The following is a 24,225-nucleotide window of genomic DNA, read 5'->3' on the forward strand; positions in this document are numbered from 1 at the left end:
GTTTCCCGTCTTATGTGTAAGTCCTGTATCCATTTTGAGTTTATTTTTGTGTATGGCATAAGTTGGTGATCAAGCTTCATTTTTTTGCATGTATCTGTCCAATTTTCCCAACACCATTTATTGAAGAGACTGTCTTTATTCCATTGTATGTTCATGCCTCCTTTGTCAAATATTAATTGAGCATAGTGGTTTGGGTCAATATCTGGATTCTCTATTCTGTTCCATTGATCTATATGTCTGTTCTTGTGCCAGTACCAGGCTGTTTTGAGAACAGTGGCTTTGTAATACAGCTTGAAATCTGGTATTGAGATCCCTCCTACTTTATTCTTCTTTCTCAGGATTGCTGTGGCTATTCGGGGTCTTTTTTTATTCCAGATGAATTTTTGGAGAGTTCTTTCTAGGTGTGTGAAATATGCCATTGGTATTTTAATGTGGAGTGCATTGAATCTATAGATTGCTTTGGGTAGTATGGACATTTTAATGATGTTGATTCTACCAATCCATGAACATGGTATGTTCTTCCATCTGTTTACGTTTTCCTCTATCTCTTTTTTCAGTGTCCTGTAGTTTTCCGTGTATGGGTCTTTTACCTCCTTAGTTAAGTTTATTCCTAGGTATCTTAATTTTTTTGGTGCGATGGTAAATGGGATTGCCTTTTTAGTCTCTCTGTCTGTAAGTTCACTATTGGTGTATAGAAAGGCCATAGATTTCTTGGCGTTAATTTTGTATCCTGCTACATTGCCGAATTCATTTATTAAGTCTATTAGTTTTTTGACGGAGTCTTTCAGATTTTTTATGTACAATATCATGTCGTCTGCAAATAAAGACAGCTTTACTTGTTCTTTTCCAATTTGGATGCCTTTTATTTCTTCTTCTTGTCTAATTGCAATGGCTAATACTTCCAGTACTATGTCAAACAGGAGTGGTGAGAGTGGGCATCCCTGTCTTGTTCCTGTTCTTAGGGGAAATGTTTTTAGTTTTTGTCCATTGAGTATGATGTTTGCTGTGGGTTTATCATATATAGCTTTTATTATGTTGAGGTATGAGCCTTCTATTCCCACCTTGTTGAGAGTTTTTATCAAGAAAGGGTGTTGGATTTTGTCAAATGCTTTTTCTGCATCAATTGATATGACTATGTGATTTTTATCTCTCAACTTGTTTATATGATGTATCACGTTTATTGATTTGCAGATATTGTACCATCCTTGCATTCCTGGGATAAATCCTACTTGGTCATGGTGTATGTTCTTTCTGATGTACTGCTGGAGCCGATTTGCTAGAATTTTGTTGAGGATTTTGGCATCTATGTTCATGAGGGATATTGGTCTGTAATTCTCTTTCATTGAGTTGTCTTTATCTGGTTTTGGTATTAGGGTGATGCTGGCTTCATAGAAGGAGCTTGGAAGTGTTCCTTCCTGTTGAATTTTTTGGAATAGTCTGAGGAGGATAGGTTTTAGTTCTTCCTTGAATGTTTGGTAAAACTCTCCTGTGAAGCCGTCAGGCCCCAGGCTTTTGTTTGCCGGAAGCTTTTTGATGACTGCTTCAATTTCGTCCATAGTTATTGGCCTATTGAGCTCTTTAGATTCTTCTTGATTAATTTTTGGAAGGTTATATTTTTCTAGGAATATGTCCATTTCCTCCAGGTTGTCCAGTTTGTTGGAATAGAGTTGTTCATAGTATTTTGTAACAATCCTTTGTATCTCAGCGGGGTCTGTTGTTATTTCACCTCTTTCGTTTCTGATTTTGTTTATTTGGGTCCTCTCTCTTTGCTTCTTGGTGAGCCTGGCTAGAGGTTCATCAATCTTGTTTATCCTTTCAAAGAACCAGCTCTTGGTTTTGTTGATCTTTTGTATTGTTTCTTTGGTCTCTATGTCATTTATCTCCGCTCTGATCTTTGTTATTTCCTCCCTTCTGGTTACACTGGGCTTTTCTTGCTGCTCTTTTTCTAGCTCTTTGAGTTGTAGGGTTAAGTAATTTATTACCATTGTTTCTTGTTTTTTGCAATAGGCTTGTAGAGCTATGAATTTCCCTCTCAAGACTGCTTTCGCTGTGTCCCATAGATTTTGGATTGTTGTGTTTTCATTGTCATTTGTTGCCATGATGTTTTTTATTTCTTCCTTGATCTCTCTGGTGACCCAGTCATGGTTTAATAGCATGCTGTTTAGTCTCCATGTGTTTGATTTCTTTGGATTGTATTTATTGTAGTTGATTTCCAGTTTTATGCCACTCTGATCTGAGAAGATGCTTGATATAATTTCTATCTTCTTGAATTTGAAGAGACTTTGCCTGTGACCCAGCATATGGTCTATCTTTGAAAATGACCCATGTGCACTTGAGAAGAATGTATATTCTGTGGCTTTGGGGTGAAATGTTCTGAAGATGTCAATTAATTCCATCTGGTCTAGTGATTCATTTAGGATTGCTGTTTCTTTGCTGATTTTTTGTTTAGAGGATTTGTCCAGTGGTGATAGTGGGGTATTAAAATCTCCTACTATGATTGTATTGCTATTAATCTCTCCGTTGAAATCCTCCAGGAGTTTTTTTTATGTATTTGGGTGCTCCTATATTGGGAGCGTATATGTTTACCAGAATTATTTCTTCTTGTTGGATTTCTCCCTTTAGTATTATGAAGTGGCCTTCTTTATCTCTTGTTATGGCATTTACTTTGAGGTCTATTTTGTCAGATATAAGTATTGCTACCCCAGCTTTTTTTTTCATTTCCATTTCCCTGAAAGATATTTTTCCATTCCTTCACTTTCAATCTGTGTGAGTCTCTTGTTCTGAGGTGGGTCTCTTGTAGACAGCATATATATGGGTCGTATTTTTTTATCCATCAGCTACTCGATATCTTTTGATTGGAGCATTTAGTCCGTTTACATTTAAAGTTATTACTGAAAGGTATTTGTAGTCATATCTATTTTTGTGTCTGTATTCCTTCTTACCTGTTTATTTCTTCTTTTTACAGTATTCCCTTTAGCAATTCTTGCATTGCTGGTTTGGTGGTGATAAACTCCTTGAGCCTTTTTTTGTCTGCAAAGCTCCTGATTTCCCCTTCAATTTTGATTGATAGTCTTGCTGGATATAGTATTCTTGGATTCAGTCCTTTGCTTTGCAACACTTTGTATACCTCCTTCCATTCACTTCTAGCTTGTTGTGTTTCTGTTGAGTAATCATTTGACAATCTGATGGTGTTCCTTTGTAGGTAACTCGCTGTCTCTCTCTTGCCGCCTTTAAGATTCTCTCTTTATCATTTATATTTGCCATTGAAATTATGACATGTCTTGGTGTGGGTCTTTTGGGGTTGATCCTGCTTGGGACTCTCTGTACTTGCATAACTTTTATCTTTCCCATATCCGGGAAGTTTTCTGTCATTATTTCTTCAAATAGATTTTCTAATCCCTGCTGCTCTTCTTGTCCTTCTGGCAGCCCTATTACATGTATGTTACTTCGTTTCATGTTGTCCCGAAGCTCCCTTAGGCTTTCCTCCTGCTTTTTAATTCTTTTCTCCAATTGCTGTTCAGATTGAGCTTGTTTCTGTACCTGATCTTCTAACTCACTAATTCGGTCCTCTGCTTCTTGTAGTCTACTGTTGAAACTTTCCATGGTGTTTTTGATTGTAGCTATATCACTTTTCATTTCTTCCTGATTCTTGCATAAGTTGTTGATTTTCTCATCCATCCGATGTATAAATTCCACGACCATTACTCTAAACTCCTTTTTGGTCATGTTGCAAGTTTCAGTTTCACTGATTTCCTTTCTTGGCGACTCCACATTTTCTTTCCTCTGTGAGTTATTTCGTTTCCCCATTCTGGCTATCACCAGAAAGCTCAAGCTTCTGTTTGCGTGGACCTGGGCCATGTGCTGTGGGGACTTCGCTCCACCCGAGTTTCACTGAAGTGCTCTGACACTAGGAAGTGTGGCTGCCTTTGGTTGGTGGGAACCAGACTTGCCCAGGGTCAGTGTCCCCAGTGTTCCGTGTGGTCTCGTGTGCACACTTAGAATCAGGGGCCCTGTCTGCACCACACTGTTGGTATGTGCCGAAAATGAGATCCTTAGCATGTGCCAGGAGTCAGAGTTTCCCTGTTTCTGCACCAAGACTCGAGTGTCAGAGTCTCTGTTGCCTTGTGCGGTTTCTCGTTGAGAATCAGGGTCCCTGTGTGTGCATGCACCAACAATTGGGGTCGCTGGCTCTTAGTGTGAATGCGCTGTGAGTCAGGGATCCCAGGCAGCTGTGTCCGGCGTGCCAAATTCCCTGAAGTGGAGCTGCGTCCTGTGTGTGCTCTCTCTACTGAGCCAAACCGGCTAGGGCGCACACTCTTAATTTCCTGAAGGTGAGCTGGCTCCGTGCACTCTACCGGAGTCCTGGAAGGGGGGCGGAGTCCGTCCTGCGCGCCAAATTCCCCAAAGGGGAAGCCCCTCTGTGCAAGCACTAAGATTCCCCGAAGGGGGAGCTTTGACCCGCAAGCCAAATTCCCCCAAATTCTCCGAAGGGGAGCCCTCTGTGCGCACTGACAGATTTCCCCAACAGGGAGCTGCTTCTGTCCCGCGCGAGCCAAATTCCCTGAGGGGGAGCGAGTCCCTGCGCAAAGTTCTGCGGCTTGTGAGAGGGGCAGGTCTATCAGTTAAAATGGCGCTATCTGCGCGCCTGCGGGGAGGGGGATAGGCTCTTTGACTCACGGAATTCTGCCGGGAAGTCTGGATTCTTGTTGTTTGTTGGTCTGAAGCTGTGATAGCAGTTCTCTGTCCCCAGTGGCTGCAGGGTCCTGGTTTGTGTCAGAAGCCAGGATCCGAGTCTCAGGCAGCTCTGTTTCTCAAGATGGCGTGGTCTCAGCGTCCGCACCAGCCGCGGAGATGTGTCCGCTTTGTGTGCGGGGCTCCGCCTTCTAGGACTGCCCGGTTAGGCAGCCCCTTGGAAGACCTGCAGAATCTAACTGACCCTAGCTCATACACACACACACCACACACGTCTACACTCTCCTCTATGGGTTCCTCACTCACACTCTCTCTCTCCCTACCTTCCTGCCGGTCGCCATCTTCTTTCTCTGCCAAATATTTCTTAAATTCTCCGTTTGTACATGTGAATGATGTGATTTCTGTCATAGGCCATTTCTTTTGCCCTGCCTCTGCCACCGCTGTCCCCACTGTTTTCCATATTCCTCCCTGTCTTTGCTCAGATGAATATACTTCAAGGATCTGTGTGTGCACATTCAGGAATTTTTCCTTTAACAAAGTACTAGAAATGTCAAGGCATATGTATATGTCTAGGACTTATGATGCAAATTGCCAAATTGCCAAACCATTTGCAATTATGCCATTTTACATTCATACCACCTGGCTATAGGACTTGGTCATCTTGCTTGAGTTCTATTCCTACCAACAGTGACTGAGCTGCGTGCTTCCCACACGTGGCCAATAGCAGGTATCACCACTGTTTTTTATCTTTGCCAACATATGGAAGATTAAAGATGCTGTTGTGTTGTTGGTGTTTTTAATCTTTGGTTGTTAATGAAGATAGTCATTTGTTTCTGGCTTAATGACCATTTTAACTTCTTTTCTGAAATACTTGTTCATGTCTTTTGTTCATTTTTTCGTGTTGGGCTTTACATGCATAAGAATATAAATCTTATACTATATTTTTCCAAGCTTTTATTTTTGTTACTTTGCTTGCTGTGATTTTTGAGAATCAGTTGTCCTTTCTGTCTGAACAAATTTAGACATGTTTTCTCCATTTAGGTTTTCTTCCTCTGCTTTTCACCTAAGAAAGGCCTTCTTCATCCTGAGATCTGATATATACATATTTATATATTTTGAGTTTATTTCTTTAATTTAAATTGTTAATACATTTGAACTTATTTTGCTATGTTGTTATCTCTACTTTAAAAATAAAGGTTGAGGAGGATGGGTTTGAACAGGGAAGACTTTTGATAAGAATGACACCTGATAATAATGGCAATAGAGATGCCATTTGAGGCCCTCAAATTGAAGATTACATCTATTTAATTCCTTCTGCTTGACCCTGAATAGAGTTGAGCCATCAGTGTGGTTTGTGTCACATATTGTCAAGTTTCTTAGGCAATGTTACTGTGATCAACTTTATTGTTACAAAAAATTGGATTAAGATATATTCTGAAATGAGCAAGAAAACTTATGATCACTAAAAATATAGACCCTGAAACTCTCTTAGAATCTTCCTCCCCATTTACAGCTATACCTGGAGTCTTAAAAGTTAAGTATCAAATTTTTCTTAGAAATTTAACCATGTTTACCCAGCAGAACAATGCCAGAAAAAGTAGAGGGGGAGCTTAGTTCGTCCTATGACTTTGTTCTCCTGCTCTCTTCCTCCTGCCACACGTTTTCCATGCTTTTAAAAAACACAGAGATAGGGAAGACTGTTGTGGTTTGCTTTTTCAAAGGAGATTTTACTATCACCCTGTGACTTCATTTATTTCTTAATATGCTTTTATTGATTTTAGTGAGAGAAGGAGGAGAGAGAACAATCAATCCGCTGTCTCCTTCATGTCCCCACCAGCTGGGATTAAACCCACAACTCAGGCATGTGCCCTGACTGAGAATCAAACTCAGGATCCTTTGCTGCATGGGATGACACTCAACAAACTGAGCCACACCAACCTGGGCTATAACTTCATTTTTAAAAATAATAGTCATCTCTCCAGGTCAAGTGATATATTCATGTATTCTTTTACATACACACACACACACACACACACACACACACACACACATTTAGATCCTAGAATCAAGTACTGAATAACTTGCACTAGAAATTGGGCCATATCAACTAACTTTTTAACATACATTTAAAAGTCATTTTTACCAAGTATATTTTTTAAGTATAAGAGATGTAAGATGTGGCATTTTGAAATGACATTTAAAAAGCCATATATGCAATTTTATTGAAGTCAGTGCATTTTAAAAAGCATGAGTTTAATTTTTTTAAATAAATAAAGTATGTCTCTTTCATATAAAAATAAATAAATAAATTGGACCACAAAATATTCATTGTGGACCCAGCATCTTATAAATATTAAAACTGTTACTTAGAGTACTGGCCACTATGGCTCAGTAGGTTGAACCACGCCACTAGCACCAAAAGTTTGTGGATTCAATTCCCAGTAAGGGGACATACCCAGGTTGTGAGCTTGATCCCAAGTAAGGTGCATGTAGGAGGCAGCTGATCCATGTTTCTCTCTCTCTCTCTTTTTTCCTTTCCCTCTATAAATCCACTTTAAAAAACTATTGGTAGAGATTAAAATGATTTCTTAATATAAAACAATTAAGAGAGGCAAACTAAAAAATCCAAAGAATTTTCCTAATCACAGAATTTAACCCACAATTTCTGTAGTGACACTACTAACTCGTTATTTCTCTGATTTAGGACTTGGCATGACAATAAGGCATACTTAAAGAAAATGTTTAAATCTTTCTTCCTACTCTTCTTAGATTCTATTACAACTTGAGCACTTGAATGTTATTGAATAATTATACAAAAGGAAACAAGACCAACCAACAGCCAAATATTTTACACATGCATACAAACTTAAAGTTTAGTTGTCAAACATTTGTACTTTATTTGTATACCTCTCATTTGAGCAGTGAATAATTAAAATTTTAATATTCCCCACTAAGATCCCTTAGGGTAAAAACATATCATTTATTATATAATATTAATTAAGGTTCTACTTTGGACTAATTAATTTTCCAGGTGGTGGCTGGATACAAATATGTTATTGAGTTCACAGCCAGGGAAACTACATGTTCCAAGGAAAGTAATAAAGAATTGACCGAAAGTTGCGAGATCAATAAACTTGGAGTGAGTAGTCATGCAACTCTCTACTTATTCCCTGGAAATCTACTTGACATTTTATACTTGTCTAAGTATTTCATGAATAACACTATTCTCTCTTTTGGCTTTGTTTTCACGGATAGGAAATTCTAAGATGCACTGCTGATGTTTACTATGGGATACATGGGAAGAATAGAATTGAACCAACTGTCAAATGTCAATCACCAGGAAAGGTATGATTCTAATTAGTCATCTTGGATAAATTTTGCTTATTCTGCAAAGTCTTATTTGTGGGTTGAAAATGAACCACTATTTAAATGAATTGGGGGACTATCTTTTTAGAATGGAGAGAACTCTCACATTTCTGTGCTGACCTCTCTTTTTTGTCTAGAAAGGAAAACAACAGTCACTCCCCTTAATCACTGCTCACAGGGCAGTTCCTGCTGTGCAGAGCCAATACCAGCTCTGCAGCTTTAACATGTGCCTGAGATGCTTCACTGGCATCTGCCTCCATCCAAGAGACTTGGGAGAAATACAGATCTCAGACCCCACTCCACATAGACTGATTCCAAATGTGCATTTTAACATGGTCCCCAGGGTTTCATACTCACATTCAAGTGTGAGAAGCATTAGTTTGTATCATCTTTTCCAATTCTTAAGAAAATCTTAGGAGGTAAGTAAGACTTTTCCCATTGTCAAGGATGAGACACCAAAAATTACGAAGATGCTGAGATCCTGGAGTGAATAATAACATGATCAAGTGCTTCCTCTATCCCAATCACTGTACTGAGGACATCACACACTTTTTTTTTTACAACTCTATGAGGCAGGTGCTGCTTTTATTCCTATTTTAGAGATGAGAAATGTAAAGCGAATGGTGCCCGGATGCAAGTGTAGGTCAAATCAGAGTCTTCAAATCAGAGTTGTTCACATGATGTAACAACTAGGCTCTGGCTTATTTGACCCCAAAGACCATTCTCTTTGCACCACTGAACACTGCCTCCAGCATCCTGTTCTTACCACTAGTGAAATGCAGGTAGAAATCATCCAGATCTTCAATGTGAGTTGCCTCTTGTCTTTTCTTTTCTGATTTAGATTTTTGCCGTGTATACGCATATATGTAGTCTAACACAGACATTACACAAAGGCTGCATTTTAAGCTTATGAACATGTCCTAATGTGTTTCAGCCCAACAAAGTAATTATGGGCATATGCTGTATATATATATTCAGTCCATAAAGCCATTTAGGGTCTTTTGATATAAAAACTAATTGTGCTAATAGAAATAGTATCAATTAACAAATAATGTGGCATGGTATTATGTAGTTCAACCTTCCAATTTTTCCAGATGAAGAAAGACCTCTCCAGTTTAGAGGAGTATTAATAAGAAATATCCACAACATTATAAAATCAATCAAAAGAGGAAAAGATATTCATTCTCATCCTTTCTGCAATATTAACATAGCATTTAAAACCTGGCTAAAGACTTGCTCCATGTAAACCAAGATAGCATCCCCAGGTCTCAGTCCCTTCTTTCTTCATTGAGAGTGTGGGTTCCACAGTAATGCATTCGTCTTAATATTTCTTGGTTAGACCACATTGCTGTAAAGTCCTCCAGGTTTTTCACTTTTCTGATTAGTACAAGTGGCAGACACAAAAGAAGGAACAACTGTAAGTCCACCCCACACTTCCATGGCACCTGTACAAGATGAAGAGCAGGATTCAGAAAAAGAACAAGGACCCACTCATGTCATGGTTGGGGCCATGTAAAGCAAATAAAACATGGCCTTGGCCATGGCCATTAACGTGAGCATGACCAAAGCCCTGGGCACCAAAAGGGACATGGTCTTGGCCATGGACATCAAAGGGAACATGGCCTAGCACATAGACATAAATATGAGCATGATCATGGCCATGAAAAACATAAAAATAAGGAAAAAAGAATGGAAAGCACAATGATTGGAAAACAAGTTCTTCTGAAGATAGTACTACATCTGCACAGACACCAGAGAAGACAGAAGAACCAACATCCCTCCCTTCCCTAGCCCAGTCAGGTGTAGCAGTTGCCTTTCCTGAATTTTGGGACTTGGACCTCATTGCAGCTATGATGACTAATACACCGCCAACAGAGAATGATGATTCTTGGATCCCTGAAATCCAGAGAGAGCCAAATAGCCTTTCATTTAACCTGATACTGATTTCCCAGAAACTATTTCCCCCAAGTATCATAGACACCCATGGAAGCCAGTTAATGGAATGAATCCAACTGTGGAAACAAAAGTATTTCATGATTTCGATCTCTCTGATGCTCTTTATTAATGTATGCAGCCATGGGTGTTTCTTTAATACTTCATCATCCCCTTTCACCATTGTTCACATACCTGATACAATGCACCAAAAACCATGAAGCTTCAAAACATCCTGGAGAGAAGTGGTGGGACTCCCTTTGGGGACACCATCAATTTCTATGGACAACACAAAAACAGTGTGCAGGATTCTAAATCCTTTCTGAATCTTCCTCACGAGTTTTCTTAACTAGCACAAAAAATCAACAAAAAATGTGCCTGGTGGCCTACTGCAATTTGCTTTTCTAATAACAAATATGTACCTTAGAATGGATGTCATCGACTTTCATACAAAGATTCTTGCCATTCTGAATAAACTGTGGCATCTGGTCCCTGAATACATATGAAAATAAGGAAGTCAAGAGACTGAATGCTAAACTTCTTAATAGAGTAAAAATAATAATAAAAGCCACCAGAGGTCAAAGAGGGACAACAAGAAAGACAGACTGGCCAAAGGGAGAACAGGAGGAAATTAACTGACTTTCTGTTCCCAAAACAGGATATTTATATCAAACTAGAGGCCTGGTGCATGGATTCATGCACTGGTGGGGTACCTCAGACTGGCCTGTGGGGATCAGGCTGAAACCAGCTCTCTGTCAACCCCCAAGGGGTCCCGGATTGTGAGAGGGCACAGGCCAGGCCAAGGGACCCCACCGGTGCAAGATCAGGCTGGGGAGGGACTGTGGGAGGATTCCAGGCCATATCTGTCTGGTCTTACCCAGTCCTGATCAGCCAGACTCCAGCAACAAGCTAACGGATGGGTCGGAGCATCTGGCCCATGGTGGTCAGTGCATGTCATAGCGACTGGTGGAAAGTTGAACAAACGGTCAAACACTTAGCATATTAGGCTTTTATTATATAGTATAGTTACTCCCACTTCACAAAGATATTCTGATAATTCTCTTTCAGAGTCAGACTGTTTCTCAGAAGTCAGTAATTCTATTTACTCATTAACCACTCTTTGCAATAAGTGTTTGAAATAGGAGTTTTCTGTTTGTCTATTTGTTGCTGAGGCTAGAATGAGCAATTCTCAGTTTTCAGCTGCTCAGATTTTAATGATAACAATGGAAAGCAGGAGTAGTGACATAGAAGGAAGTTTTTTTTTATAATTGACAAGGGAATATCATAAGATGTGATACAAAATTTATTCAGAAATTTTATGAGGAAATGCCTCTCAATCTACACTTTATCAGCAAAACATGTTTTGCTATGGCATTGAAAAGTTCTGATTTTTACAAAAAAATAACAATATGATTATTGTTAATTGCTTTAATGTGAGGGAAGCACACATTTCATAATCCTTGCTGTGTTCTGCCTAGGGAAACAGGACAGGGCTTTAAACAGCTACAGTCGCTTGTGGATGCATGTGCCACTGCTACTTCAAGTTATTGGATGCATTTGAGCCTCTGAGTTTATATTCCATTTCAAATATTATCTGTACTTTTCAATAAAGAATCAATTATGTCAGGAAAAAGTCTCATCTTGTCAACTGGTTGCTTCACTCTTCTCTTGTTGAATGATAACATCATATTAACAGAATTTTACCATTCTCACAGAAACAACTAAGACCCTGCGTGTACAAGGGCCGACCTTGGGAGGCAGAGGCAAAGCCAACATTGGAGAGTGAGGTCTCTTGGCCAGTGGCAGAATCTCCACGCCTGACACAATAGCCCCAGCAACCTGTCAGCAGCCCTGAATGGAAGGACAAGAAGATGGGATAGAATGTCAATAGAGAAGAATGCCATTTATCATTCTGGTTCTGTGTGAAATAAAGTCTGATCTTAATGTTCTCACTCCTGGTTAATTCACAGTAGTCTGCTTTCAGCCACTCCCATCCTGCAGCAAAGTCCAGTTGATCAGAGAGCATACTCTACCATGGAGACTCATATTGCAATTCTGGACAGGCGGGGATCCCTTAAATGAGCCTTCCTAACACCAGGACTTCATCATAGGCTCTAAATCGAGGGTTTGTAGGTGATGTTCCATAAGCAATCTAAGGAATCTCTCTACCTTCCCTTCGTCCTCTCTTTCCTTTTTTCCCCCCTTTCTCTCTCCTGATTTCCAGTTCAAAGTTAAGAGTCATTTGTCATGTTTTGTTATATATATATATTTTTAAGATCTAGATAATTACCAAAAAGGAAAACAAAAAAAAAATTTCTTTATTAATAGGATGCTTACCAACTTTTCACTAGCAAAAAATATCAAACCTCAAAGAAGTTTAAAGAAAATTTAAAATTGTCTTTCTGGTTTAAATAATGGTAATAATTAGAAATCTAATAGAGTAAAAAGTGATGAGAGAGTTTTAATTTTCTGAAATAGGTATTTACTGAATACCTATTGGAGCCATTTACCATACTAGACAGTTTCTGTTTGGTGTGTGACTTAGTCTTCACAGCAACTCTGAGGTCCCCATGACCACCTTTCATTTACAATGAGGAAACTAGCTCCCAGTGCCCTGCTCAAGGTCACACAATTATTGCATCACAGAGCTGGCGTTCAGACTCAGACCTTTGGAACTTCATTACATCAAGTTACCATGAGGTATTATTATTAATGTCAGCATTACAAAAAACACATTTCTGAATCTGAGATGATCATTATCTCAATACAAAAACCCTGATTAAATATCTTATTGTGTCTGACACTGTTCTGAGTACTGCTCAGGGAAAGCTATGAGGGAGTCAATCACTGGCAATGGGCATTTACTGTTTGCTTAGCACTAGGTACTGAAAAGAAGAGAAACAAGTGTTAAGAGACATAACTCCTGAAAGAATTTACAATCACATTGAGAAGTTATGACTAAAGCCTGTGGGACTGACATTTAATCCACCCCATGATCATTTGTGGAACAGTAAGCAGACCTGTTGAATGGGATAGGAAGATATGGAAGAGATGGAAAGATAAAATTAAGTCCAACTGATATTTTGGATTTGAAGAAGGCATTAGAGAGCCTCTAATAGTTATTGAGCTGAGACCTACTGAAAGAGTGTATAAAACACATTATTCTGAAAACTCCGGAAAGCATTGATTAGAACAGTGATGGCGAACCTATAACACGTGTGTCAGCACTGACACGCATAGCCATTTCTGATGACACACAGCCACTGAGGCAGCCGCATGCCAAGGATGAAACATTTGCTGCTCCTGAGGATGAAACATTTGCGACTAGAGTCTTGGAGTTAGAGTCTAACTATTAGACACTCTGTGCCGGAGGTCTGTAGGCCAAAACAACAGAAGTCCAGCACAGAGCGTCTAGTTCTGGGACTTCCGGTTAAGCCAGGATCTTTGCCCTCACTTCCGCCGTCAGAGCAGGGAGCAGTGGAACGCAGCAAGGGACGCATCTCTGGGGGCCTGCCATTACCAGTAACCAAATAACAATTAACCACAGCAACCATTATCTACTGTTCTGGGGTGTCATGGATTTCTAACCCATCATTACTGAGATAAGTGAGGGGGAGGCTGGGAGAGGCGAGGGTTTGTGGCGTGCTATGGGTGCCGTTTCCCGCCATTAGAAATAGCGGCAGCCATTTTAACTCACATAAGGAACACCATCTTTTTTTTTAAATTACTTTATTGATTAAGGTATCACATATTTGTCATCAACCCCCTCCCCCCCAACACGCATGCCCCCCTCCCCCTGTTGTCCGTGATCACTGGTTAGGCTCATATGCAAGCACACAAGTCCTTTGGTTGATCTACCTCCCTTGTCCCCACCCTCCCCTACCTTCCCTCTGAGGTCTGACAGTCTGATCAATGCTGTTCTTATTCTTCAGTCTATGTTGTTCATCTTTTCCCCTAGATGAGTGAGCTCATGTGATACTAGGAATACACTTATAGGAACCAAAAATGAGACAAGCAATAATAGTTATGCTGAGAGGCAAATGAATCAGTCTATAGTGAGTTTCTTTCTGGGACAACAGTTCTTTTGAGTCCCGGTTTCTATGTCCAACAGTTGTTTATGTGTTCATAACAGCGATGATATTTCAGTTCTGGATGGTGGACAAATGGTGGTATTGCAGGTCCGACCCTCTCTGGTTTGGTCCTGGGCAATCTACAGTGATGCATATCTGCTGACTGCTAGTATGGCAAGGCATCATCAGCGTCTTCCATCTCTGGACTGTTTCTCTTCTGACTTCATGGCTGGAGCACACCTGTCAATTCCTCTCTATTGCAGGAATCCACATGTCTCAAAGTTGTTTTCTGAAAATATACAAACATATTCTCGACCAAAAGTTAATAAAGGAATATTTTCTATAAATTTGACTTGTGATCCTTTTTCATTTTTTTGCCCAAATGATTTTCCTTTGGCTTGTTTTGACACCATGTATGTTTTACCTGGGTGACTTGCTGTTAGCATTACAAATGAAAGTTAATTTTCTAAAGTAAAAATTTTCTAGATGTAATTTATTTGCAGGATATTTTTCCTTGCATGATATTCTACTATCACCCCTTTTTTGGTTTAAATATTGGGAGGTTTTTAGAAATTTTATGCTGTAATCTTGATAGCTTTTAAATTTTACTTTTTTGCACTAAAATGTGACTGCTTTAGGTTCATTATATGTTATGCAATTTTACCATGAGATGAACTACCAATAAAAATTTTAGTTAACACTTTAGGAACAGCTTTTTTGTCCAGTACAATTGATTTTGCTAGAGTATTTGCTTATTTTGATTGGCCAATTTAAATTAGTCTGAAAACTTGACTACTATTTTACTGTCAAATTTAATACTCTAACAACCATCTTGTTTTACCCTGTAATTATTAGTGGAGAGGATTATTTGCCTCCTTGAGTAGGCCCTGAGCATTCCTGGTGCTAGGCTGGATTTAGATATCCTAGACCCCAGTTTCCTGGATCATGGGTGCAAGACATCTCCATCAAGTCTTGTTGCAGTGAGAGGGCATCTGCTGTCGGCCAAGTCTCTGTTACCTGGGTCCCGATTTGAGCTGGGCATGTGAAGCTGAGCAGCCATGGGGACAGGAGATCTCCTTCAGCAGGGGTGAGGGTTCAGGCCCCTGCAAACTTGGGGGGGTGAAGGTCTGTGCCCCACCTCTGTTGACCCCCAAGTTCTCTCCTGATGGCCCCTATGCGACTGTGCCTGTCTTAGGTTGTAAGGAACACCATCTTGCTCCATAGTGCAGACTCCATTTCACCACTATTACTGTTGTGCATCCTTATTAACCCCTATTTCTGCTTTTTAACCCTGCCCTTTCCTAAAAGTCGGTTATATGCACCATTTTGTGGTTAGTTAGGCTAGTTAACCTCTAATGGCCTGCAGGCCTAACAAGCTACCTATAATTCTATCTTCTGTCACTGCCCCCCTGCTGGAGAACCCAAAAAATAAAAAACTAAGGTTAAGTAAAGGAAGTGGTAGTAGCAGTGGCCGACCCTTTCAAGAGACATGGACCGAGATATATGGCTTTATAGAAAAAAAATGGCAGATCATTTTGTGTTCTATGTACTGAAACGGTAGTAAGCAGAATGTGGAATATAAATAGACATTTTGAAACTAATCGTTCCCAGCTCTTGGAAAAAAGTGAGGATGAAAGGAAGGAATACATTTCCAGGCAGCTACACCTTTATAAGAGCCAATCTAATTCCATCCTTAAATTTATGAAAGCCTCTACAAATTTAACATCTGCAAGTTTGAGCATTGCTCACTCTATAGCTCAGCATGGAAAAGGGCTCAGTGAGGGAGAATTTATTAAAGAAACTCTCCTAAGATGTGCACCAGTTCTATTTCACAATATGCAGAATAAAGATGCAATTATTAAGAGAATATCTGAGTTACCACTCAGTACAAATATCATAAAAGACCGAATAATGACACTGAACACAAACATACAACATCAACTAAAGAGAGACATAAGGAAGTGTAAATATTTTTCGATCTCTCTTGATGAAACTACTGATGTCACATAACATGCTCAGTTGGCCATTATTGGTCGATATTCTTATGGACTCACAATGACAGAAGAGTTGATAAAGATAGTATCAGTGTCAACAAGTAAATCAGGAAGCGAAATATGTAAGGTTGTTATACAAATATTTCGTGACCTAAACATTGATATCTCTAAAGTTGTGACAGTGACGACAGATGGGGCACCAAATATGGTGGTGAAAAAAGTCGGATTTGTCCAATTGTTTACAAAAGCTATTGGACATCCGATTGTGCCTTTTCATTGTATTATCCATCAGGAGGCTTTATGTGCCAAGGCAGGATTCACTGACTTAAACGACTTAATGTCAGTTGTTACAAAAATAGTTAATTTAATAGCTGCTCGCCCCCTTCACAAGCGAAAATTTTCGGCACTTTTACTGGAGGTTGATTCCACCTACAGTGGACTGCTAATGTACAATAATGTAAGATGGCTGAGCTGAGGCAAAGTTCTTGAGCACTTTGTGGAGTGCTTTGAAGAAATTAAGGTATTTCTTGATGATAAAGATCTGGGAAACTTTCCTCAGCTTAATGATGATAAGTGGGTCAACACCCTGATGTTTTTTACAGATCTCTCTGTTCATATTAATGAACTGAACTTAAAATTACAAGGTTTGGGCAAAAGTATTGACGTTATGTTTGGATACATAAAAGCTTTTGAAAGTAAAGTTAACCTTTTCAAGCGAGATGTAGAATCTAAAACTTATAAGTATTTTCCTCGAGTAGCAAAGTATTTTGAGAAGGCCAGTGCAGCTGTACAAAATGAAATGGAACTCTTGCATATGAAGTACCAGCATGTTTTAGACTCATTACTTGACCAGTTTAGTGATAGATTTAGTCAATTTAGAAGGCTAGAACAGACGATAAAAATAATTAAGTATCCTGATGTAGTAGTCTACAATGGTTTGGAATTAAATGGTTTCCAATGGATGCAAATTGATGATTTGGAGATGCAACTTGCAGAATTTCAAGACAGTATCTGGGCTCAGGTGTTTTTCGACTTGAGGTCAAAGCTAGAGAATCTGGAAAGGTGCCGCTTGGAGAATCAAGAGGAGTGCCACTACGAACAGGAAATTTGGAGTGCCTGGAACCGACTACCAGACACTTTTAGCACCCTGAAAATTATAGCAATGGCTTTACTCACAATTTTTCCCTCTACATACTTTTGTGAGGCCTTATTCTCAGCGTTAAATAATATCAAAACCAACAAAAGAAACAGATTGACAGATGAAGTTAGTAGCGCTTGCTTGGGCCTGAAGTGTACAAAATACCAACCTTCAATTGAAGATTTAGCCAATGAAATTCAGCAACAAAAAAGTCACTAATAGGCAGATTAGTTAAAGAATTCCCCCTCCCCCTCACTTATCTTAGTTCACGGCACCCCACACAAGCTAAATAATATCAAGACCAACAAGAGAAACCGACTGATGGATGAACAAAGAAGTCACTAAGCAGGTAAGTTAAATATTTAGTTTTTGGTTTATTAAATACAATTATATATAACAATTACACATTTATGTTATTTAAATTATAAATATCGTGAAATAATGTTTTTTCCTCAAAGTGACACACTACCTGAGTTATGCTCAGTTTTTTGATGAAGTTTGACACACCAAGCTCAAAAGGTTGCCCATCACTGACCTAGGCAGTGCTTGGGAGCCACTGAGAGCCCCCAAGGGTGTGATTCTGCACAGACAAGGGTGCGCGGTCCTGCAGTAGTAATTCTGAACTCCCTTTTCCTAAATAACTGCCCACGGACACCCCGGCTGTGTAACTTCAGTGCCAGGGCCCCTCAGAGTGCATCAGAGCTCTGCGCAGGCAAACGCACCACCAGTTTGCGTGTGCACTTCCAAAGGGCAGGCACTTTCAACGTTCGCACACGCACTTCCAAAGCCTGCAAACTCACAGCCACAGACAAGGGAAGGCACACTGAGCCCATATATCCACAGGGTCCTCTGGGGAGCTGCTTTGAGCCCCTGCTGGGTGTGATTCTGTACAGACAAGGACACGCTGCCCCACAGCAGAAACTCTGAACTCCTTTCTCCCAAATAACTTCCCACATACACCCTAGCTGTTTAACTTTAGTGCCAGGGCCTCTCAAAGCATGTCAGAGCTCTGCACAGACAAATGCACCACCAGTTCGCGTGTGCACTTCTAAAGGGCAGACAATTCCAGATTTCTCGTGCACACTTCCAAAGCCCATCCATCCACAGGGCGCTTGTGGGAGCTACTGTGAGTCGTGGCTAGGTATGATCTTGGACAAACAGGGACGCACTGCCCCTGGCAGTAGAAATTCTGAATTCCCTCATCCTGGACACCTGCACAGACACCGCAGCAGGGTAACTTCAGTGCCAGGGCCCCTCAAAGTGTGTCAGAGCTCAGTGCCAGCAAACTCACCACCACAGATGTGCACATTTCCAAAGGGCAGGCAGCCTGAGCCCATATATCAACAGGGTCCTCTGGGTAGCTGCTTTGAGCCCCTGCTGGGTGTGATTCTATACAGACAAGGACGCGCTGCCCCACAGCAGAAATTCTGAAACTCCTCTTCCTGAATAACTACCCACATTCACCCTAGCTGCTCAACGTTAGTGCCAGGACCCCTCAGAGCGCATCAGAGCTCTGCACCTGCAAACACACCTCCACAGATGCGAATTTCCAACAGGTAGGCACGCTGAGCCCATCTACACACAGGGCGCTAGTGGAAGCCACTGTGAGCTCTCCCAACAGACAGTTCCTGAGTGCCACTGTGAGTCCCAGCTGGACACGCGTGATTTCAACTAAAGGTGCAAGACAGCAAAAATTGAAATACTCCCCTCCATAGCTGCTGACGTCTAGACACTGCAGTTGTGCCTCTCAAGCTTGCAGGCCTACATCAGGAGAACCCGAATAGCTCAAGTAGGGAGCTACACTAGATTACCAAGCCCAGGAGAATGAGAGATTACACCAGTAGCACCATCCCCAAAAGAACCTGGGTAGCAAAGCAAGTGGATCTACAACTAAAACATTACAGGAAAACATGGGAAGACAAAAAAGCAATCCCCAAAGGAAAGAAAAAGAGGAATCATGAGAAAGGGAGTTAAATGAAATTGAGGCTAGCAGCTTATCAGAGAAAGAATTCAGAGTAATGGTTATAAGGATGTGTAAACGGCTGGATGACAAATACACACAACTCAATGAGAATTATAAGGAGCTGAATGAGAATGTCGCCAACATAAAAAGGAATGCAGAGGAGATAAAGAATGACATAGCTGCAATAAAGAACACAATGGAAGTCTTAAACAGTAGACTAGAAGAGGCTGAGGACTGCATCAGTGAATTAGAAGACAAAGTAGGAAAAAACTCACAAACACAGCAGCAACTGGAAAGAAGACTTAAAAAGCAATAGTAGAGCCTAAGGGAGCTTTGGGACAACACAAAATGAAACAATATTCTCTTAATAGGGATACCAGAAGGAGAGGAAGAGAAGCAAGGAATAGAAAACCTGTTTGAAGAAATAATGACAGAAAACTTTCCTGATATTGGCAAGAAAAAAACCATGCAAGTCCAAGAAGTACATAGAGTCCCAAACAAGTTGAACCCCAAAAGACCGACACCAAGACACATCATAATTAAATTGGCGAATACCAATGACAAAGTAAGAATCTTAAAGGCAGAGAGAGACAGAAAGTTACTTACAAGAGATCTCCTACTAGAATGTCAACTGATTTCTCAACAGAAACACACCAGGCCAGAAGGGAATGGAATGAAATATACAAAGTGATGCAAAGCAAGAGTCTGAACCCAAGAATACTATACCCAGCAAGGCTATCATTCAAAATTGAAGGTGGAATCAGGAGGTTCACAGACAAAAAAGGGCTAAGAGAGTTTATCACTACCAAGCCAGCAATGCAAGAAATGCTAAAGGGACTGCTGTAAAAAGAAGAAAATGAAAGGCAAAAAGAAACACAAACACTAAGGAAAAAATATGACAACAAACATGTACTTGTCAATAATAACATTAAACATAAATGGATTAAATGAACCAATCAAAAGACATAGGGTAGCTGAATGGATAAGAAAACATGACCCATATATTTGCTGTCTACAAGAGACCCACCTCGGAGCAAAAGATTCACACGGACTGAGAGTGAAGGGATGGAAAAAAATTTTTCAGGCAAATGGAAATGAGAAAAAAGCTGGGGTTGCAATACTTATTGCTGATAAAATACACCTCAAAGTAAAGACCATAATAAGAGATAAGGACAGCCACTACATAATACTAAAGTGAGCAATTCAACAAGAAGATATAACTTTGGTAAACATATATGCACCCAATGCAGGAGCACTCAAATACATAAAAAATCTCCTGGAAGATATCAAGGGAGAGATCGACAACAATACAATCATAGTAGGGGACTTTAATACACCACTGACATCACTGGATAAATCCTCTAGACAAAAATCAGCAAAGAAACAGCAATTCTAAATGACACACTAGATCAGATGGACGTAATTGACATCTTCAGAGCATTTCCCTCCAAAGCCACGGAATATATGTTCTTCTCAAGTGCACATGGGACATTTTAAAAAATAGACCACATATTGGGTCACAAGCAAAGTCTCCCCAAATTCAAAAAGATTGAAATCCTATCAAGCATTTTCTCAGACCACAATGGCATAATATTAGAAATAAACTGGAATAAAAACATTCCAAAAATCAAAACACTTGGAAGCTGAATAGCATGCTACTAAATAATGATTGGGTTATCAATGAGATCAAAGAAGAAATTAAAAACATTCTGGAGACTAATGACAATAATAACACAACATTGCAAATCTTATGGGACACAATGTAAGCAGTCATGAGAGGGAAGTTTATAGCTCTACAGGCCTACCACAAAAAAAAACAAGAAAAAATGGTAATAAATCATCTAACTCAACAACTCAAAGAATTAGAAAGAGAGCAACAAGAAAAGCCCACAGTGAGCAGAAGAAAGGAAATAAAAAAGATCAGAGCAGAAATGAATGACATAGAGACCAAAAAAACAATACAAAAGATCAACAAAAGCAAGAGCTGGTTCTTCGAAAGGATAAACAAGACTGATGAACCTCTAGCCAGGCTCACCAAGAAGCAAATAGAGAGGACCCAAATAAACAAAATCAGAAATGAAAGTGGTGAAATAACAACAAACCCCACCAAAATACAAAAGATTGTTAACCTTTTGCACTCGGATGTCGAGTGTGACTCGACACGGTTAGCATAAGTAGCAGGAATCGAGAAAAAAGCAAGCGAGTGCAAAGGGTTAAAAAATACTATGAACAACTCTATTCTAACAAACTAGACACCCTGGAGGAAATGGACACATTCCTAGAAAAATACAACCTTCCAAAACTTACTCAGGAAGATTCTAAACATCTCAATAGGCTGATAACTATGGAAGAAATTGGAACAGTCATCAGAAAGCTTCCAACAAACAAAAGCCTGGGGCCAGATGGCTTCACAGGGGAATTTTACCAAACATTCAAGGAAAAACTAAAACCTATCCTCCTCAGACTATTCCAAAAAATTCAAGAGGAAGGAACACTTCCAAGCTCCTTCTATGAAGCCAGCATCACCCTAATACCAAAACCAGATAAAGACAACACAATGAAAGAGAATACAGACCAATGTCCCTCATGAACATAGATGCCAAAATCCTCAACAAAATTCTAGCAAATCGGATCCAGCAGTACATCAGAAAGATCATATACCATGACCAAGTAGGATTTAAGCCGGAGATGCAAGGATGGTACAATATGCACCAATCAATAAATGTGATACATCACATAAACAAATTGAGAGATAAAAATCACATAGTCATATCAATTAATGCAGAAAAAGCATTTGACAAAATCCAACACTCTTTCTTGATAAAAATTCTCAGCAAGGTGGGAATAGAAGGATCATACCTTTACATAATAAAAGCCATATATGACAAACCTATAGCCAACGCCATACTCAATGTGCAAAAACTAAAACCATTTCCCCTAAGAACAGGAACAATACGGGGATGCCTACTCTCACCACTCCTGTTCAACATAGTGCTGGAAGTACTAGCCATTGCTATCAGACAAGAAGAAAAAATAAAAGATATCCAAATTGGAAAAGAAGAAGTAAAACTGTCCTTATTCGCAGTTGACATGATACTGTATACAAAAAACCCTAAAGACTCCATCAAAAAATTATTAGACTTAATAAATGAATTTGGCATTGTAGCAGGATACAAAATTAATGCCAAGAAATCTATAGCATTTCTATACACCAATAGTGAACTTACAGAAAGAAAGACTAAAAAAGCAATCCCATTTACCATCGCACCAAAAAAATGAGATACCTAGGAATAAACTTAACTAGGGAAGTAAAAGACCTATATGTGGAAAACTACACAACACTGAAAAAAGAGATAGAGGAAGACATAAACAGATGAAAGAACATACCATGTTCATGGATTGGTAGAATCAACATAATCAAAATGTCCATACTACCCAAAGCAAACTATAAATTCAATGCACTTCCCATTAAAATAACAATGGCATATTTCACAGACCTAGAACGAACTCCCCAAAAATTCATCTGGAATAAAAAAAGACCCAGAATAGCTGCAGCAATCCTGAGAAAGAAGAACAAAGTAGGTGGGATCTCAATACCAGATTTTAAGCTGTATTACAAAGCCTCTGTTCTTAAAACAGCCTGCTACTTGCACAAGAACAGACACATAGATCAATGGAATAGAATAGAGAACCCAGAAATTGACTCAAACCACTATGCCCAATTAATATTTGACAAAGGAGGCATGAACATACAATGGAGTCAAGACAGTCTCTTCAACAAATGGTATTGGGAAAATTGGACAGATACATGCAAAAAAATGAAACTAGATCACCAACTTTCACCATACACAAAAATAAACTCAAAATGGATAAAGGACTTAAATATAAGACTGGAATCCATAAAAATACAAGAGGAATCCACAGGCAGGAAAATCTCAGACATTTGCCGAAAGAACTTCTTCACTGATACTGCTCCTAGGGCAATGGAAGCTAAAGAGAAAATAAACAAATGGGACTACATCAAAATAAAAAGCTTTTGCACAGCAAAGGAAACCATCAATAAAACAACAAGAAAGCCCACTGCATGGGAGAACATATTTGCCAATGATATCAACGATAAGGGTTTAATCTCCAACACTTACAGAGAACTCATACAACTTAACAAAAAGAAGATAAACAACCCAAACAAAAAATGGGCAACTAATCTAAATAGACACTTTTTGAAAGAAGACAGAAGGAAGGCCAAGAGACATATGATAACCTGCTCAAAGTCACTAATCATCAGAGAGATGCAAATCAAAACAACAATGCGGTACCATCTCACACCTATCAGAATGGCTATCATCAATAAATCAACAAACAATAAATGTTGGCAAGGATGCGGAGAAAAAGGAACTCTTTTGCACTGCTGGTGGGAATGCAAACTGGTACAGCCACTTTGGAGAACAGTTTGGAGTTTCCTCAAAAAACTAAAAATGGAACTCCCATTTGACCCAGTGATCCCACTCTTAGGAATATATCCCAAGAAACTAAAAACACGAATCAGAAAGGATATATGTACCCTTATGTTCATAGCAGCACAATTCACCATAGCTAAGATTTGGAAACAGTCCAAATGCTCATCAGCAGATGAGTGGATTAAAAAACTGTGGTATATCTACACAATGGAATACTTTGCTGCGGTAAAAAAGTAGGAGCTCCTACCATTTGCAACAACATGGATGGAGATGGAGATCATTATGCTAAGTGAAATAAGCCAGGCAGAGAAAGATAAATATCACATGATCTCACTCATTTGTGGAATATAATGGACAGCATAGACTGATGAACAAGAACAGATCCAGAGACTGAGAAACGTTGATCAGAACCTCAAACCTCAGGGAAGGAGGGGGTCGGTGGGAGAAACGGAGAGAGATCAACCAAGGGACTTGTGTACATGCAATGAGCCTAATCAATGGACACAGACAACAGGGGGGTGGGGCACGAATTGGGGATGGGGGGTAATGGGGGAATAAGGACACATATAAAAAAAATAATAATCATCATAAAAATAAAAAATTTTTTAAAAAA

The 24,225-nt window shown here is 39.6% G+C and overlaps 1 protein-coding gene across 1 annotated transcript in view; it reads left to right on the forward strand.

Annotated features, from left to right (window-relative positions):
* LOC103295193 (kininogen-2-like) overlaps nucleotides 1-11,819 on the forward strand; it is a 37,233-nt gene extending 25,414 nt beyond the window's left edge. The window contains 4 exon segments of the mRNA XM_054711496.1: nucleotides 7,724-7,831; nucleotides 7,948-8,037; nucleotides 9,398-9,475; nucleotides 11,706-11,819. Of these exon segments, the coding sequence (XP_054567471.1) occupies nucleotides 7,724-7,831; nucleotides 7,948-8,037; nucleotides 9,398-9,475; nucleotides 11,706-11,819 (390 nt within the window).
* Nucleotides 11,820-24,225: the final 12,406 nt, after the last annotated feature.

The sequence above is a fragment of the Eptesicus fuscus genome, chromosome 3 (assembly GCF_027574615.1).
Source record: "Eptesicus fuscus isolate TK198812 chromosome 3, DD_ASM_mEF_20220401, whole genome shotgun sequence".
Lineage (NCBI taxonomy): Eukaryota > Metazoa > Chordata > Mammalia > Chiroptera > Vespertilionidae > Eptesicus > Eptesicus fuscus.